This window comes from Stegostoma tigrinum, chromosome 6 (genome assembly GCF_030684315.1).
Source record: "Stegostoma tigrinum isolate sSteTig4 chromosome 6, sSteTig4.hap1, whole genome shotgun sequence".
Taxonomy (NCBI): Eukaryota; Metazoa; Chordata; class Chondrichthyes; order Orectolobiformes; family Stegostomatidae; genus Stegostoma; species Stegostoma tigrinum.
The window spans coordinates 80,034,333-80,051,577 of record NC_081359.1 but is presented as its reverse complement, the minus strand read 5'-3'; the positions used below and the strand labels follow the sequence as shown (position 1 = coordinate 80,051,577).

The window sequence follows — 17,245 nt, the reverse complement described above, 5'->3', positions numbered from 1 at the left end:
CGACCTGTGAACTAATCTAAGCCCTTCCCCCAACACTATCCCATCATTATCCATATGCTTATCCAAGGGCTGTTTAAATGCCCCTAATGTGGCTGCGTTAAGTACATCGGCACCCTTACCACTCTGAGTAAAGAACCTGCCTCTGACATCTGTCTTAAATCTATCACCCCTCAATTTGTAGCTATGCCCCCTTGTACAAGCTGAAGTCATCATCCTTGGAAAAACACTCTTACTTGTCCACCCTATCTAATCCTCTGATCATCTTGTATGTCTCTATTAAATCCCCTCTTAGCCTCCTTCTCTCCAATGAGAACAGACCCAAGTCCCTCATCCTTTCTTCATAAGGCCTGCGCTCCAGACCAGGCAACATCCTGGTAAATCTCCTCTGCACCTTTTCCAATGCTTCCACATCCTTCCTGTAATGGGGTGACCAGAACTGCACGCAATATTCCAAATGAGGCCGCTGATCCGCATCTTTAATTGTTAACCTTGCTGTTTTTCAATTTTTGCGACTATGCAGAACTAAAGCTTGACTCCCTCTCTATCATGATAGAGTTCATGCAGTACATTTGCAAATTATATTGGCCTTTTTGATAGGAAGATACATTTTACATGTCAGGACCACATGGAAGTTGCAGTGCAGCTAAATCCACTGGAATTTCCTGGGAAGTTGAAGCGCTTCGGAAATTACCCAGTGCCTGGAGCTGTCTGAAATGTCTCCTTCCCTGAGTTTGCCAGAGACTTCCACAATTCTGATTCAGTACCTAATTGGTTAGCTAGAGGACTTAAAATCTATTGACCCCTGGCTGACTCGGGAAAGGAACCCTTTCCACCCTGACCAGACTTAAATTTATGCAATGCCTTTCACAGCTTTGAAACTGTGAACTTTGAAAGAGAGTTAACTGCGTTAGTGGCCCATATTTTCTTCCTGGAATTGGGCTAGCCTTCCTGACAACCAGCTACATCCTGTGGAACAGGCTATTTATGACATTTGCCCTCAATGAAGTACTTTTTCAGTGTATTCATTGTGTTGTCAGTTTGTGTGCTGCAAAAACCCTAGGCTATGCTGTCTGTTGTGACATCATGGTGTCACTACCCACAACCACTCATTGACACAAATTGCCATGGATGGTCTGCTTATGCATGAAATGAATGTAACTGATTTACAGGCAGACTAGTTTTATTATTCATTAAAGAAATATTGCTGTTAGATTTATAACCTGTTCGAGGGAAATTAGCAACTGGTAGTGGTGAGCTGCTGCCTTGAACTCACTGTAGTCCTAAGCGATTAAAACACCTGCAATGCTTTTAGACATTAAAGCACATGGCATTCAACTTTTCGTCCAAGTCTCTCGACTTTCTCATTTGATCATGCATTCTAATTGCTACTTTGCTGGATCCTGCGATTTCCAACCTGACAACACTGAGTACCTCTACCCCGTAGACTGCAGTGGTAAAGGAAGACATCATACCACTCCTTACCTTGTGAAGTGCTGCTAGGGGAGATAATAATGTCCTTAGCTGGTAACTGAAGGAATAAAGAGCCTAATTTAATGTTTTTGTAAAAAATGGCCTCTACATGCAATTTTATTTATAAACAGCACTAACTTGAATTCATCTTGCCCATAAATTGTCAGACTGCTTGACTAACATCCTCTACTGGCTTGCATAAATATCAAAATAAATATTACGATGACGAAATCATTGTTTTTGTACTTACCACAAACCCCTCAACCTCATTATCGACTCTGTCCTTCTCCCTGGTTACTGCCTAAGGCCGAATCAGACAGTTCACAATCTTGACTGCGAGATGAGCTTAAGAGCACATTCTATGACTAAGACCCCATATTTCCATTTCTGTATGAATACTGAAGTCTTCCTTTGATGAGAAGATCCTGAATGACAACCCATATTTACCATTTCTGAATACTGCCCTCCGTGCACTTTCAGAGCTACAGAAGCACTCATGACATGGTACTTCCAAACAAACCAATGTAAGAAAAGTTTCATGAACAAAGCAAAAGTCTATACATCGTATTTGTAGACCATGCCAAGGCATTCAACATTGTGGACAGAGATAGACTTGAGAAATGCTTGATGCACTTGGTTACCCACCTACTTTCCTGGCCATAATATAGCAGCTTCATTCATATCAGCATGGAAGTTAAATATGACAGCAACCTGTTGAATCACTTCTGATTCTCCGGTGGTGTGATGCAGGAACATATGCTGGCTCCAACCTAATTCATCATCTTCCATCAGTGCTGTTGCTGCAGCATCCTTGAGATTCAGCTTCCTCTCCAAGCTGTACAATTTCATGATTTGGTCATATACTGTTATTACTACTACTTTGTCACTGGAAAGAGGACAAAAAAATGGATCTAATTATTGCCTAGCCACCACTGTATCTTAAGGAGAGGAGACCTTATTAAAACATATAGGATTCTTAGGGGGCTTGTCAAGGTGGATGCAGAGAGGTTATTTGTACTTGTGTGAGAATATAAAAGCAGAGGGCATAATCTCAGGAGTAAGAAGTCACCCATTTAAGACAGATGAAGAATTTCCTCTTTGAGCGTAAGTGACAGTGGAATTCTTTGCAGAAGAGATTTATTGAGGCTGGATTCTTGGTCTGTTCAAGACATTAAAATAGATGTCTAATTGTTAAAGCAATCAAGAGTTGAGGGGAAAATGCAGGGGAATAGAGTCGAGGATTTCAGATCAGTCTTGATCCCATTGAATGGCAGCAATCTTGATGGGACAAATGGCCTACTTCTGAGTCCATGACTTATTGTAACAGAAACACAGCAAATTTTTTTTTGGGATTCACCAGTAGTATAATATTCGTGTCATTAATCCTTCAATAACAAACCATGTTTGACTAATTGAACCACGTAACATATCCCTGCAATGTCTCGAGCATAGCTTAGTTAAATGATAGTTGTCTTAATGTTTTTCTCTCAGTTTTTAAGAAATGTGTATGATTAAAACAAAAGGTTGCAGTTATGTAGATGCTTAACTCAGATTGGAAATCATTTGAGGTCTGAATTCTAATGACGGCATGCAGTAAAATTCTACAAGAATCTGGTATTTTCCAGGTTTTTTTAAAAAGAGATGCAGTTGATTGGGGAGGCAGCAAGTTATTGGGTAGGAAGAGAGGTAGAGGAGTGAATTTCTGACTTGAATATTTCAATCCCCAAAGGGTTTTGACCTTCACGGTCTTCACTTGTCTGGTGTGATGTTCTCCCCTTGATTTATCTTTAAAGTATTTGATGCTGTAATATGACTTCATTTCTGCTTTCACGAGATTTATTTTGAGCAAATGTGTAAAGTGATGCTTTAATGAAATAGTTACTAGGTAGATTTGATAGAAAATTGAATTTACGATAGGTAGGTTTTAAATTGCAATTGTTAACTTGAATCAGGCATTCTAGTCTTAAATATTATATTTCAGGTAAGGACTATTTAACCACGATTAACAATAAAATTACTATGGCTGATTTTGCACAGCATAAATCATATAACCAGTGGCTGCCACTCCAGAAGGTTAAAGGAATGTGTCTAAGATCAGCAGTCTATGAAGAACAGTAGAATTGACTTTACTATTTTCAGAAGATATGTTTTGAAATTTAAAATTTAGAAAACATGTCAAGAAATCTTTGCTTGAAGTGTTTAAACTATATACCATCTTCCATTACTTCAGAATGTCCCAAGGTTCTTGACAACCAATTAAATACTATTGACGTCTAATCTCATAATGTAGGAAATACAACAACTAATTTGTATGTAACAAATTCTAAGGAATAGTAGTGAGTTATGCACCAGATTGTGTTTTTTTTTCCCAGGTGATTTGTTAAAAGGATGAATTATTGGCCAGGATATGAGGAAAAATGCTCCATTCTTTGAAAAAGTGCTTTGGGATTTTTTTTATATCCACCTAAAGAGGGCTCTAACTTCATGTTCCTCAAGTTGAATAAACCCAAACAAGTAGGTATTTCAGTTCCTTGAACCTGTTCTGTCCGTTGGTAAGACCATTGCGGATGTGATTGTGACTTTGACGCAACTTGCCTGAATGTCTGCAGTAACCCTGAGATTTGCTAGTAAATCAACATGTTTAATTTTGGCACCTCAGTGGTCAAGGATATTCAGCCTCAAATCTTCGGGTAAACTTCCTCCAAGGGGCCTCTGAAATCTGCAACAACGCAGAATTGCTGATCAGAAACTGATAGCCAAGTCCTGTACCCATGAAGATGGCCTTAGCTGTGATCTTGGGTTCATGTCGCACAACATGTGATCCCACCACACTAATGAATTTGTAAAATCTTCCTTACTGTCCTGTTTTGACACCATCACCTTGATTAATTATGATCACTCTACCTTAGTTAGTTTGCTCAAAAATTAAATGACACCAGGTTATAGTCCAACAGGTTTATTTGGAAACATAAGCCTTCAGACCGAGACTGGTATCGTGTGATTTTTGACCTTGTCCAACATTGGCATCTCCACATTTTAATTAGTTTGTACAGTTTTCGATTACTTACGACTTTGGTTAGACCCTCAGCGTGTGTTTTTTAAAATTTCTATCATGTTATACTAGTCATTTGATTTCTCTCCAGCGCTGCTTTTTAAAAATTTTTTGTAATTATCTTTCTGCCTCATTTAATCGAATTATAGGTCATCCCTTCACTCGTTATTAAGTTGTTGACACTTTACCCACCCCATCGGACACTCGATTGCCTGCAGAAACTTTTTGTTCAACGTTCCACTCTCTCGATTTGTGTAATCTTTGATCTCTCTGCCTGTAAATTCTGTGTCTGTGTGCATCTTTTTTGGTTCACCTGATGAAGGAGCTACGTTCCAAAAGCTTGTGATTTTAAATAAACCTGTTGAACTATAACCCAGTGTCATGTGATTTCTGACTTTGTCCACCCTAATACTGGCATCTCCGCACCTTAGATTGAATGTATTTGGTGGTGCAGCCTCCACTGGTCTCTTTGGGTTGAATTCTAAAGATTAATGGTCTTCAGGGAAGGAAGTTGTCCTCATGTACATCTGAAATTGGAGGCCCCATATTTTTAAACTGTCCCATAAAGGGAAATATCTTTTCAGTACCTATTGTCAATCCCCTTCAGAATCTTGTACCCCTTAAATTCTCCTTTTGTTCTTAATATCAGTGAACGTAAAATATAACTTTAAATTATTCATCATTACACAACTCATTTATCTCCAGGAAACAGCCTAGAAAACCTTTTCTTGAATTGCTTCAATGCACCCATATCTCTTAAATAAGTTGATCAAAATTGCGTGTGATTCCCCAGGTGTCATCCAATCAGTGCATTGTACAGTAGTAGTAAGACTTCCTGCATGCTAACCTTTCGTACAGGATTTTCAGATTCCTCTACATTCTGCACTGTTCCTTCAATTTAATAACTTAAGCAAGCTTTCCTTAGTCCTCCTGCCAAATTGATTAACTTTATAACTTCACATGTTATTCTCTATCTGCTAGATTTTTGTCCACTTACAAAGTTATCTATATCCTTTTGCAGGTTGTTGTGTCCACGTGCTTTCCCACCTATCTTGACAAATTTATCTTTGTGAACAGGATGATTGGTTCCTTCTTGAAGCCATTAAAATCGATCCTAAACGATTGAGGCCTGCATTGATCCAATTGATGCTCCCCTTGTTATAGTCTGTCAACCTGAAAAAGACTGATTTATTTCAATATTATTTCCGGAACATTACCTTAGATTGAGGACTGACTAATGTTCCCGTGTCACTCTGAACATTTTTTTAAATGACACCTTATCAAATACTTCTTGAAAATCAAATTGCATCACATCTGATCCCCCATCAATCATCCTTCTGGTTAAATTCTATAATCTAGAGCTCTAGTAAGTTCGTCCAACGTGATTTCCCATACATAAAGAAACAGTTTGACCCTACCTGGTTGTGTTATTTTCTGAATGTCCTGCTTCTACCACCTTATTGAATTCTAATGCTTACCCAGTAGCTTTTTTGTTGGACTAACAAGCCAAAAGCTCCTGTTTTCTGTTTTCCTTCCTTGTTAAATAGAGGCAATTTGCTTGCGTTTTTCCAAACTGCTGTGACTTTTAACAAAAGCTGAAGGGTATTTAAGAGTACAGCTAATGCCTCCACTATTCTTGTGGACACTTCTTTTAAGAAACAAAAATGCAGTTCATCAGATTTACACGACTTTTTGTTTGGCTCTTAGTATTTCTAATTAGAACTTCTAATAATAACACTCCAGGATAAAGTATTGTTCTGTTTTATGGAGGAATAAATTTCGCAATCACTCACCTACAAACTGAATGCCTCCAGACTTCAGCTATCCCGTTTCACTGTCTCCAGCTTCTGAACATACAAACAAGGAACAAAAGTAGCCTACTCAGCCCTTAAAGTCTGCTATTCCGTTCAATAAGGTCATGGCTGATCTACTTTTAACCCCAACTCTACGTTGCTGAATATCTCTGATGATCTATCACTCCTTTATAAGCAAGAATCTACCTATCTTTGCATTTAAAAAGAGATTCTGCATCCGCTGCATTGTGAGGAAGGGAATTTCAAAGGCCCTCAACCCACTGAGGGGAAGAAATGTTTCTTCTCTGTTTGAAAATGGATGCCCCATTATTTTTAAATTATGATCTTTAGATTCTCCCATAACCGGAAACATAATTTCAGCATCCATCTGGTCAAGTCCCCTCAGGATCTTTAATGTTTAAATTAAGTCAACTGCGGCTGTTCTAAATTCCAGAGGATATACATCTAGCCAGTCTTGCCTTTCTCATTAAGTGATCTGCTCTGTCCAGGTGTCAGTCTTGTAAACCTTCTCTGAATGCATGTGATAACATCTTTCCATATGTACAGTGACCAGTACTGTGCACGGTACTTCAGATGCAGTCCCACCAATGCACAATATAATTAAAACATGTCCTCCCGAGTCTCGCGTTCTATTTCCCTCACAATAAACCATAACATACTGTTAGCTTTCCTGATTATTTAGTGTACCTGCATGCTACCTTTCTTTAAGGGCACCCAGATCTCTCTGCATCATAGAACTCAGCAATCTCTTACCATTTAGGTTTTTAAAATTCTTTCTGTCAAAATGGACAGTTTCACACTTTCCCATATTGTACTCAATTTGCCAGTCCTTTGCCCATCTGACTCTCAACCTGTCTGTATCCCTTTGTAGGTGGCTTGTGTCCTCCTCACAACTCGCTTTCCTCCCTAAGTTTATGTCAACAGCAAATCTAGCGACCATACCTTCAATCTCTTCATCCAAATCACGTATGTAAATTTCAAAGAGTTGAGGTCCCAACACTGACACTGAGGCATATGATTCATGACAGCCTGCCAGGCAGATAAAGACCACCTTCTTTCAATTCTCGGCTTCCTGAAGAAGCCTATCTTCTATTCACACTGATATATTAGCCCTTTCATCATGAACTTTTATTTTCTGCAATAACCTTTGAGGCATCTTGCCAGATGCGGGCTGGATATAGTCCAACCACTGATTCCCCTTCATCTACACCAAAAGTTACTTCTTCAAAGGACTTGATTAAATTAGTTAAGCATGATTTCCCTTTGACAAAACCATGTTGCCTCTGCCTAGTTACCTTGAACTTATCTGATTGCCCTGTTATTTTGTCTTTTATAATTGCTTCAGACATTTTCCCTATGACAAATGTTCAGCTAGCTGGTCTACAATTTCCTATTTTGTGCCTCCCTTCTACCTTTCTAAATAAGAATTATGATAGTTGTTTTCCACTCTGAAACAAGCTTCCCTAAATCTAAGGTAACGCAGTGTGGAGCTGGAGAAACACAGGCTAGGCAGCATCAGAGGAACAGGAAAGTTGACGTTTCGAGTTGGGACCCTTCTTTAGTTTCAAAATTTCTGAATAGTTCTCTTTTCAGGTCCCAAGAGGAAATCCATAAAACAGACGAAAACAGACCCTTCGGCCCAACTTGTACATGCTGACCAGGCATCCTAAATTAACCTAGTCCTATTTGCCAGCATTTAGCCCATATCCCTCTAAACCCTTCCTATTCATATAACCATCCATTTGCCTTTTAAATGTTGCAATTGTACCAGACTCTTCCATCTCACCTGGCAGATAATTCCATACACACACCACCCGCTGCATGGAAAAGTAGTCTTTTTTAAATCTTTCCCCTCTCACCTTAAACCTATGCCATCATTTTAGAGTCCCTATTCTGAGGAAAAGACCTCAGCTATTCACCCTATCGATGCTGCTCATGATTTATAAATGTCTATAAGTCACCCCTCAGTCTCTGACGCTCTTGGAAAATAGCCACAGTCTGTTTAGCCGCCTCCTATAGCTCAAATCCCTCTGACCCTGGCAATCTTTTCTGAACCCTTTCAAGTTTCACAACATCTTTCCTATAGCAGGGAGAACAGAACTGCACACTGTATTCCAGAAGTGGCCTAACCAATCTACAAGTTTGACTGTCTGTCTGTTTTTGGATTTGTCCGTTAAGTACAGCTTTGTAACTAAAAGGCTTCCACGTGGATGTGCATGTATGCGTGCATAGCTTTCTTCCGGTGCCAGACCAGAACAGCCACTGTTCGTTCACTACACTGAATTTTCTAACTTAATCAATTTGCCAGATTTAAGCAGTCTGTCTTGCTGCACTCAGTCACACTCTGCCTTCATGCTACTTAATTCCGACATCAGCAAAACATGTATTTATACTCTAATATTCCGTGGACTAATTCTGAATTATGTCACATGATTGTTATGTCAGACCAGGAACTATCAGGCATTTCGACAGAACTTCTACAGTGTGTAAGTCTTCATGCTAGCTGAGTGGTAGCACGTGCCTCAGAATCAAAAGGTTGCAGCTACAAGCCTGAAAGCAGAGACTTGAGCCCATTATCTAGGTCAAAAGCATGGCTGATGAAGAGATTGCAGCCTTGTCAATTGCACTGTCTTTAGGATGAGATGTTAAACTGAGACATAGCTGACGTTTTCGGGTAAAAAGAAAGATTGGCCTTGCATAGTACCTTTCAAAACAACAAAATGACCCAAAGCTGTATACAAGCAGTAAAGTACTTTGGTGTAGCCACTTATATGCAAATTGGCTGCTGTATTTCCTCCATAAGATCCCATAAACGCCAGTATGCTGATGGCCAGATAATCTGATAAGATCTAATGTAATTGTTGATTGAAGGATGAATGTTGGCCAGGGTGCTGAGAATAATTCTGCTTTACTTTGAACTAGTGCCATGAAATCTTTTCCATTCATCGCCCTTTATTTTTTGAGCTCAAGCATCGGAGTGGAATTTGAGCCCATAATCTTCTCACGCAGTCAGAGTGCTACCCACTGAGCAATAATATAAAAACTCCAAAGGCACTATTGAAGAGCAGAAACATTTTCCTGGTTTTCTGGCCAATATGTGTTCTTCAAACAAAGACACCAAAAACAGATTTTTTTGGTCAGTGCTGGAAGCTTGGGAGCTTCCTTTGTGCAAATTGGCTGCTCTATTCTTCTGCATTATAACAGTTACTCTTCATTTCAGAAGTACTTCTGGCTGTGAAAAATTTGGAAAGTCCTGAATTCGTGAAGGTTGTGATATCAATGCAAATTCCTTGTTGAAATGTTATTGCCTAGCTGTCTTCTGAAAGATCAGCTTTAAGTGGTGTGCTCAGAATTGCATCGCACACTTGAATGACTAGGGGCCTGCATCTAAATTACAGTATTTTTGTAATACCAATGTATAAAATGAGAGGGAATTAGAACTACAGTGGAGAGTGCATTCTGGGAAATAACTAATGTCAAACCAAAAGCTTTCAACTAAATTTATCATATTGAGATAAACATTAGAATTGTGGAAACATTAAAAATGTTGGATTGTTCATACACTTAAGGTAAATTAGAATCAAAATCAGAAAAATCTTAAAGATTCATGTCGAAGTATACTCTTTTTAATTCCAAATGAACAAAGGGATAAATAAATTTGACAAAATTCTGTATTTGAGAAGTATGGCAGGTACAATGAAGTACTTTATTCCAGCTATTTGTAACTGATGCAAGGTAGTCAGTATTTATTATCTGTCTGGCGAACCATGTGTGCATTTTACTGTCTAATTAAAGATGGTGTGTCTGTTTCCCATGACATCAGGATTACTTTATTGCAGCTTTTTTGTTGGAGCAATGTTTTCAAGCATTTGTTTGTTCTTTTGAGAAGATTTGTAATTAATCTCAATATATGCAAAAGTATATTCATTAGTAGGAACTAGCTTGGAGTAAGGATTTTAAAAATCAGTCATATGCCTCAGTAGTTAAGCACAGAGTTTGATATGTAACTGAGATTGAGAGATTCAAATTTGTAATTACATTCAAGTGTAATTTAACAGGACATAAATAAATGTCTTTTATTAAGTGGTTAGATTTACATACTATTTCTGACTATATTAGAATTTTCAAAGTGAATTTGATTCTCTTGCATTTTTGACTGCTATCAATTTGGTTAATACTTCATGTTCCATGGTTCATAATTCACATTGTTTACCAGGACTGGGGGAAGTGGAATTGAGATAGACAGTTGAATAATGCTCTAGGCTGAAAGGATCAAATCGTATACGTTTCTACTTGTTTATGTTCTTGAACAAATGCAGATAATCTGAAAGGAACACATACATCTCAAGGAACCTGGTGATTTCCTCTAATATTGCTCAACTCCTTGAATGAACTTCTTAACCGACTTCAGTTATTTTGTTTGTTGGGAGAATGCGTGGATAGGAAATAGTGTTGCAAATCAACTTTTTTTGAATGAGGCGGTTTGCAAGCAGAGGTAGGCAACATTAAATATATGCATTTAGGTTACCAACTAAACAGATTGCGGAAAAATATCCCAAGGTGCTTCACAAAGACAGTGGCAGGCAAAACTATGTAATATTTTCATTACGATAATTAAGATGAGTCATATTTTGAGGTGTTTTTATCATATTTCTTTAAACATCTACAGGTTAGCAAGATATACCTAATTTGTATATTTTCAGTTTTATTTATTGCACGGACTTCTCATTCAGGTTTTGGTTTAGTTATTTTGCATGGTTATTGTAGTTCTGCATCATTTATGTGGTGAAATCGCATTGACAGGGAGTTAAATATTGTTTGCCATTAAAAAGCTTATTGCACTGTAATGGGATTATTCATTGTTAAATCTAATGATATGTGTTCAGATTGAAGTAGATAGAATAGCAAGAGTTTCTGAGCAACGGTCTTTGATATGTTGAATATTGCTTCTGATTTGAACTTCAACTATAAACGTTAGCAATGAGCATTGATTTATGTATTTTGGATGAGGCTTGAGTTAAAAGATGTAATAGGCTGTATTCCTGTTGCCATTTCAGTTATTGTCACTTGTATTTCATCTTTATGAAATCCAGACTGCCAAGTTGTGTTAAAGTCCATAGTTTAGTGCTTTTTAATTGTTATAGCTTTTAAATAAAAATGTAAGTGTTTATAACTTTACTGACTGGGGAAATTGGATGGTGTGAGAGGCTGAGTACATGGAGAAAGAAATGTGATTAGTATCTCCTTCCTTCCTCACCCCCCCCCCCCCCCCCCCCCCCCCCCGGTGCTTCAGTAAGCACCATAAACATGTCAATTCAAATCTGTCACTCCATTGTATGGGCTGGCGAGAATTCTGTAGCAGTTCCTGGAATGACACCAAGTGATTTGTACTGCAGCACCGAACTGTTGCAATGGAAAATCAAAAATAAGATCAGAATTCTTCCTCTGATGAAGGGTCCAGGCCCGAAACATCAGCTTTTGTGCTCCTGAAATGCTGCTGGGCCTGCTGTGTTCATCCAGCCTCACATTTTATTATCTCAGAATTCTTTAGTTCCCTTAACCCCCACTGTAAACTTGATGGCTGCTTGTTTCATTTGTCTAATTTTAAATTTTTTTTTAGATGTTTTTTACAACTTTAAAAGGGAAATAATAGATTTGTTTAACCACTTGTGTGTCGGCAATTTGTATAGGCTGTACAATGTGGTGTTTTATTCTATGCCTTTATAATGTCTTAATCAGATATTGGCGACATTTTTTTGGATCAATGTCTGAGACTTTTAGATACATAAATCTAGTGCAACTGCCACACAAGGTGAACATAACACAGTTGTTAGCATTATTTTGTAATATTACTGATGTAATTCTGTTCCTATAATTTTGACTGACAGCAAATATTCTTGTCTCTTGAGTCAGAGTTTCTGGTTCAAGCAATTTTCCACCTCCATAGCACAGAATTGAAGGACCGCAATATTGTTTGAAATAAGTTTTTAAGCTGAAAACTGTTTGAATGGACTTGTGAAAGATCATGACCCTGTTTAAAGGACAGGGGAGTGGGATGTTCATCTGGCCAGTGGTTATCCCTCAGCAAATAGTGCTGCTACAGGTTAAATTTGAGATTTCTGTTTGGTTTTTTTTGGTAGTCTAGCATCCATATTTCCTGAAGGAACATCGTAACATATAGCACATTCTACAGAGATCTGTTTTTCTTCACTGTCTCTCGTGTCTCAGACCAGGATTAATTTCTTGCTTTTGGATGTTACTATTCCAGTGCAATTCCAACTAAAATTAAGGACCCTTTACTAATGAATGACATTCAGGGTACAGTTTAACTATACCCGTGGTAGTATGTGGTGCTGAGCTCATAAGTCTTTACGATTACCCTGCTTGAGGTTAACCTTTTCTCAGTAGTTACAGAATGAGTTCAGATCCAACCATGGCAGCTTTAAAATTGAAATTTGGTCTATTTAAAAAGCATCTGGAAAATAAAATTACATCAGTAAACATGAGAATTAAACTGAATTGTTATTGGTTAACAGTTTAGTATCCTTCGTGGATGGACAGCCGCAATCTGTAAATTGATCTGCCGTTGGGTCGAAGGGCCTGTTTCTACACTGTAGGGATTTTATGCTCAATGATCTATCATCTGATTTGCTGACCCAAATGAATGCATTTGATTTATGACTGCCATCCCAAGTTGCCTAGCAAGTTGTGTACTGCTGAAGGCCTGTGTGCCAGAACTAGCTCAGTCCCCAGTTCAGCTGCCCTGGTATAATTGTACCACTACGCAAAGCCAGATGAAAAATTACGTAAAAGTACAAGGATGGATCCAAAAAAGCCCATTTCTTTTCCTATTGGCCCAACTCTTAGTCATCAGAATTATGATGGATAGTCATCAACTATACCATCAAGAAGCACTTAGTATCTGTGAATACATCATTAATACTACGTTTGAGGTATAGTGGGGCAAGTAGCTCCAGTTCTTGGTCCAAGCATGGTTCAGAAGTGAGCTGATCCTATGACTGTCTTTAATATGGAGGCAGAATTGAACTGAGCCTGCTACTGAGAATCTCAAGTAAAACTGAGGTTAATTGTCTTAAGAGGACATGTCTTTGGGAGCAGAGCTGTATTTGGTGTAATGAATGACAGTCATGGTTTTTGGAAAGTCATAATCTTGCCTTGGATATCACTGTCCAAAGACCAACTATCTTCAGTTCCTTCTTAAACTTTCTTCCCTTTTTTGTCTTGGCGTAGGTGCAACCTCTTGCTAATAGTTGCACAATATTCCTACATCGTGCAAACTTCACCATATTTCATCTGATACCCAGTCTTAAATCTATAAGTTTTATGTAACACCTGGGAATGACCAATAGCAAGGAAGAGCAGAACCACTCCCCATTTTCATGCTGTCATATAATTGTTGTCAAATCTCTTGTCAAGTTCGTTGATTGAAAACTGAGCAGGGCCAGCCTCCTAATTGATATGGCTATTAAAACAGGTGAGCCTGGGTACACTTAGATAACCAGCTCACCTAGACTCTACATAGTTGCTCCACCATCTACGAGAATATTCAGTATGATGGAATATTTTCTGCTTACTTCAATGGATGGAGCTTCAGCAATGCATGTTTGACATCTGTTAGGCTAAGGCATTGCATTTTACCAGCAATTAAACTAAATTTCCATTCTTTCATTGCAATTGTTCCTTGACTTAAGTGTGTCCAGTTTGTAGGATGTGCTGCTGCAAGCTGAGAGAGCTTCTTCAACAGTACTCCAAAACATCTCATATGCATTACATAGAATGACCACTAGCACATGGGAATACCATTACTTTGAAGTCCCCCGTAAACACATTATTCTGACTTGGACATGTATTGCGATTACATCATCAGTACCAGGTCAAAATCCTGAAACACCTTTTATAACGTCAGTTTCGAATCAACATCACATAAGCTGTAGCAGTTCAATAAAACCCAGTATCTTGTCAAGGCAAGAGATTGATAATAGATCTAACCTTGGTATTAACACCTACATCCTGAGAATGACAGTTCATAAAATGCTGTCCTGAGTTTGTGTAGCGTAGATTAAGGAATAGAATAGCATGTCATTAGTAATTGGCTTTAAATTAGAAATGCTGTCAAGAAAGAAAGACATGCGTTTTTGTAATTTTTTTCATAACTTAAGGATGTCACAAAGTGCTTGACTGCCAGTGTAGTACTTGAGGTGCTGTCACTGTAGCAGTGTAGAAAATATGGCAGCTGTAATGCAAACAGCAGGATCTTATAAGTAATAATGATTACCAGATTTTTTTGGGGGGGAGGGCTCTGGTGGTGCATTAATAGCCTGGAGTAGGAATCCCAGTTTCAAGTCCCATGTGCTGCAGAGGTAAATAATAACATCTGTTAACAGGTTGATTAGAAAATATCTGATAGCAGATTTCTAAAAAATTTTCAATAACGGATCAGTATTGGCCAATGCACTAGGGACAACTTAGGGCTGTTGTTGTGCAGTGGTAGTGTCCCTACTTCTGAGCGAGGCGACCTGTGTTCAAAGCCCAGTATATAGTAACATCTCTGAACGCATTGATTGGAACATATCAACAGGGACAACTCACCTAGCGTTCTTAAAGATATTGCCATCGATTAGCATGCAGATGCGTCCTTAGTTTAATGACTCACCTGAAAGCATTTCAATGGCGCAGTCTTCCTGTCAGCCTTCATGTTTGTATTTGAGCCATGATTGGAAGCTGCCCCACTAAATATAACAGCAAAAGCAGGCCATTCACCCCTTTGAGGCAGCTCCGCCACTTAATGAATCACAGATTTGATCATCCACAATGCTTCTTTCTTGTCTTTCCCCACGATCATCAACTCTCTTTATGGATTAAAAATCTGTGCATATCAGCCTTGACCATACTTATTGGTCGAGACTCAACAGCCTTCTGTGGTCAGGAATCCCAGATATTCATTATTCTCTGAGGGAAGAAATTCCTCCTCATCCCCATTGAAATGGGTGACCCCTTATTCTTTGATTATATTCTCTGATCCTGTGTTCATATACAAAAGGAAACAACCTCCCTGCATCCAAGATAATAAAGTGTGAAGCTAGCGAGTTTTGAGAAGATTTGTAGCTCATTTGAGGTTCTGGATGTGAGTTTGCTCGCTGAGCTGGAAGGTTAGTTTTCAAAACTAGCCTTTTTGAAAACTGACCTTCCAGCTCAGCGAGCAAACTCACATCCAGAAGTGTGAAGCTGGATGAACACAGCAGGCCAAGCAGCATCTCAGGAGCACAAAAGCTGACATTTCGACGTTTCAGGCCTAGACCCTTCATCAGAGAGTGCTCCTGAGATGCAGCTTGGCGGCCTGCTGTGTTCATCCAGCTTCACACTTTATTACCTTGGATTCTCCAGCATCTGCAGTTCCCATTATCTCTGATACAATTTTAACCTCCTTGCATCTCCTGAATTCCAATTTGTATAATCCCAACCTGCTAAAACTCTTCTCATTAGAAAATTTCTCTATACCTGTAATCAAACTAGTGAACCTTTTCTGGACGGTCCAATGCCAGCATATATTTTCTTAGATAGGGGGAGTGAAACTGCAGTCAGTATTCTGTGGTCAGACAAATGCCTTGCATAGCTTTAGCAAGACTTCCTATTTTTGAGAAAGTAAGAACGAGGATTAAGCAAATCAACCCCTTGAAACTGCACTGTCATTTGATACAATCATAGCTGATCTGATCTGTCTCAGCTCCACTTTCCTGTCTGCTCTCCATAATGGTCAATTGATTACAAATTAATTAAATTTGAGGGGAGGGATTTTAATTTTTATGTGGTAATGAAGTCCATAGATTCTCAAGCCTTTGAGAGAGGTAATTTCTCATCTGTTTTAGATTTGCCACCCCTAATCCCAAAACTATGACCTCTCGTTCTAGGTTGCCCCACATGAAGAAACAATTTCTGCATGTCTACTTTGTCAATCTACTTTAGCATCCTATAAACCCCAATTAATCCTTTCATTCTTCTCAACTCCAGCCACCATAAGCCTAAACTGCTCAATTTCTCTTCAAAAGACAAACTTCTCATCACTGGAATCAATCTAATTAACTTGCTCTGAATTTCCTCCAATACAATGACATGCTTCCTCAAATAAGAAGACCAAAATTGACTGCAATACCTCAGATGCAGTCTCATTAATGCTATATACTCCATTTCCTTTGAAATAAAAGCTGACAGTCCATTAGCCTCCCAGTAACCTACTGACCTTGGATGCTAGTTTTTTGTGATTAATGCACACGGACTTCTAAATTCCTCTGAGCTGCAACTATCTGTAGTCAGTCTTTTAAATAGTGTTCACCTTCTCTATTCTTACCAAAATGCATGACCTCACATTTTCCTAGATTATATTCCCGCTACCAAGTTTTTGCCCACTCACTTTGTCTGTTTTTATTCTTTTGTAATGTCTTTTACCTTCCCCCACAACCTGCCTTCCCACTTATTTTTATTCACAAACTTGGCAAAAGTACGCTCAACTTCCCTCATCCAAACCATTAAAATGATTGAGGCCCCATCATTGATTCCCTGCCACTGTATTCTTTACAGGTTGCCATGCTGAAGATGTTCCCTTTATCTCAACTCTGTTTTATTAGTTAACCAATTCTCTATCCATGTTAACATGCTGCCACCAAAATGTCATGGGCTTTTATCTTAAATAGCCACCTTATTGTCAGCAGCAATCACTTGCTAAAGAGTATGATTGTCTACCTAGGAAATTCTGCTTGCCTGGTTGTAGATCCGTACGTGGATAATGAGCCTGCTCGTAGAGCTCCATCTTGGCCACACTTTGGTAAGTATTTCCAGCAGACGGGATTGATCCTTGGCTTCAAGCACTGACATGCATTTCTCAAGTTCCTTT

The 17,245-nt window shown here is 38.7% G+C and overlaps 1 protein-coding gene across 7 annotated transcripts in view; it reads left to right on the top strand.

Annotated features, from left to right (window-relative positions):
• ubl3a (ubiquitin-like 3a) overlaps positions 1-17,245 on the top strand; it is a 77,884-nt gene that overhangs the window by 8,887 nt on the left and 51,752 nt on the right. For 2 of the 7 annotated variants that reach the window (XM_048532802.2, XM_048532803.2), the window contains exon 2: positions 3,843-3,984. The exons of the other annotated variants lie outside the window; for them this stretch is intronic. In XM_048532802.2, the coding sequence (XP_048388759.1) occupies positions 3,955-3,984 (30 nt within the window). In that variant the 5' untranslated portion in view covers positions 3,843-3,954. The remainder of the gene's footprint in view (positions 1-3,842; positions 3,985-17,245) is intronic. 7 annotated transcript variants of the gene reach the window in all.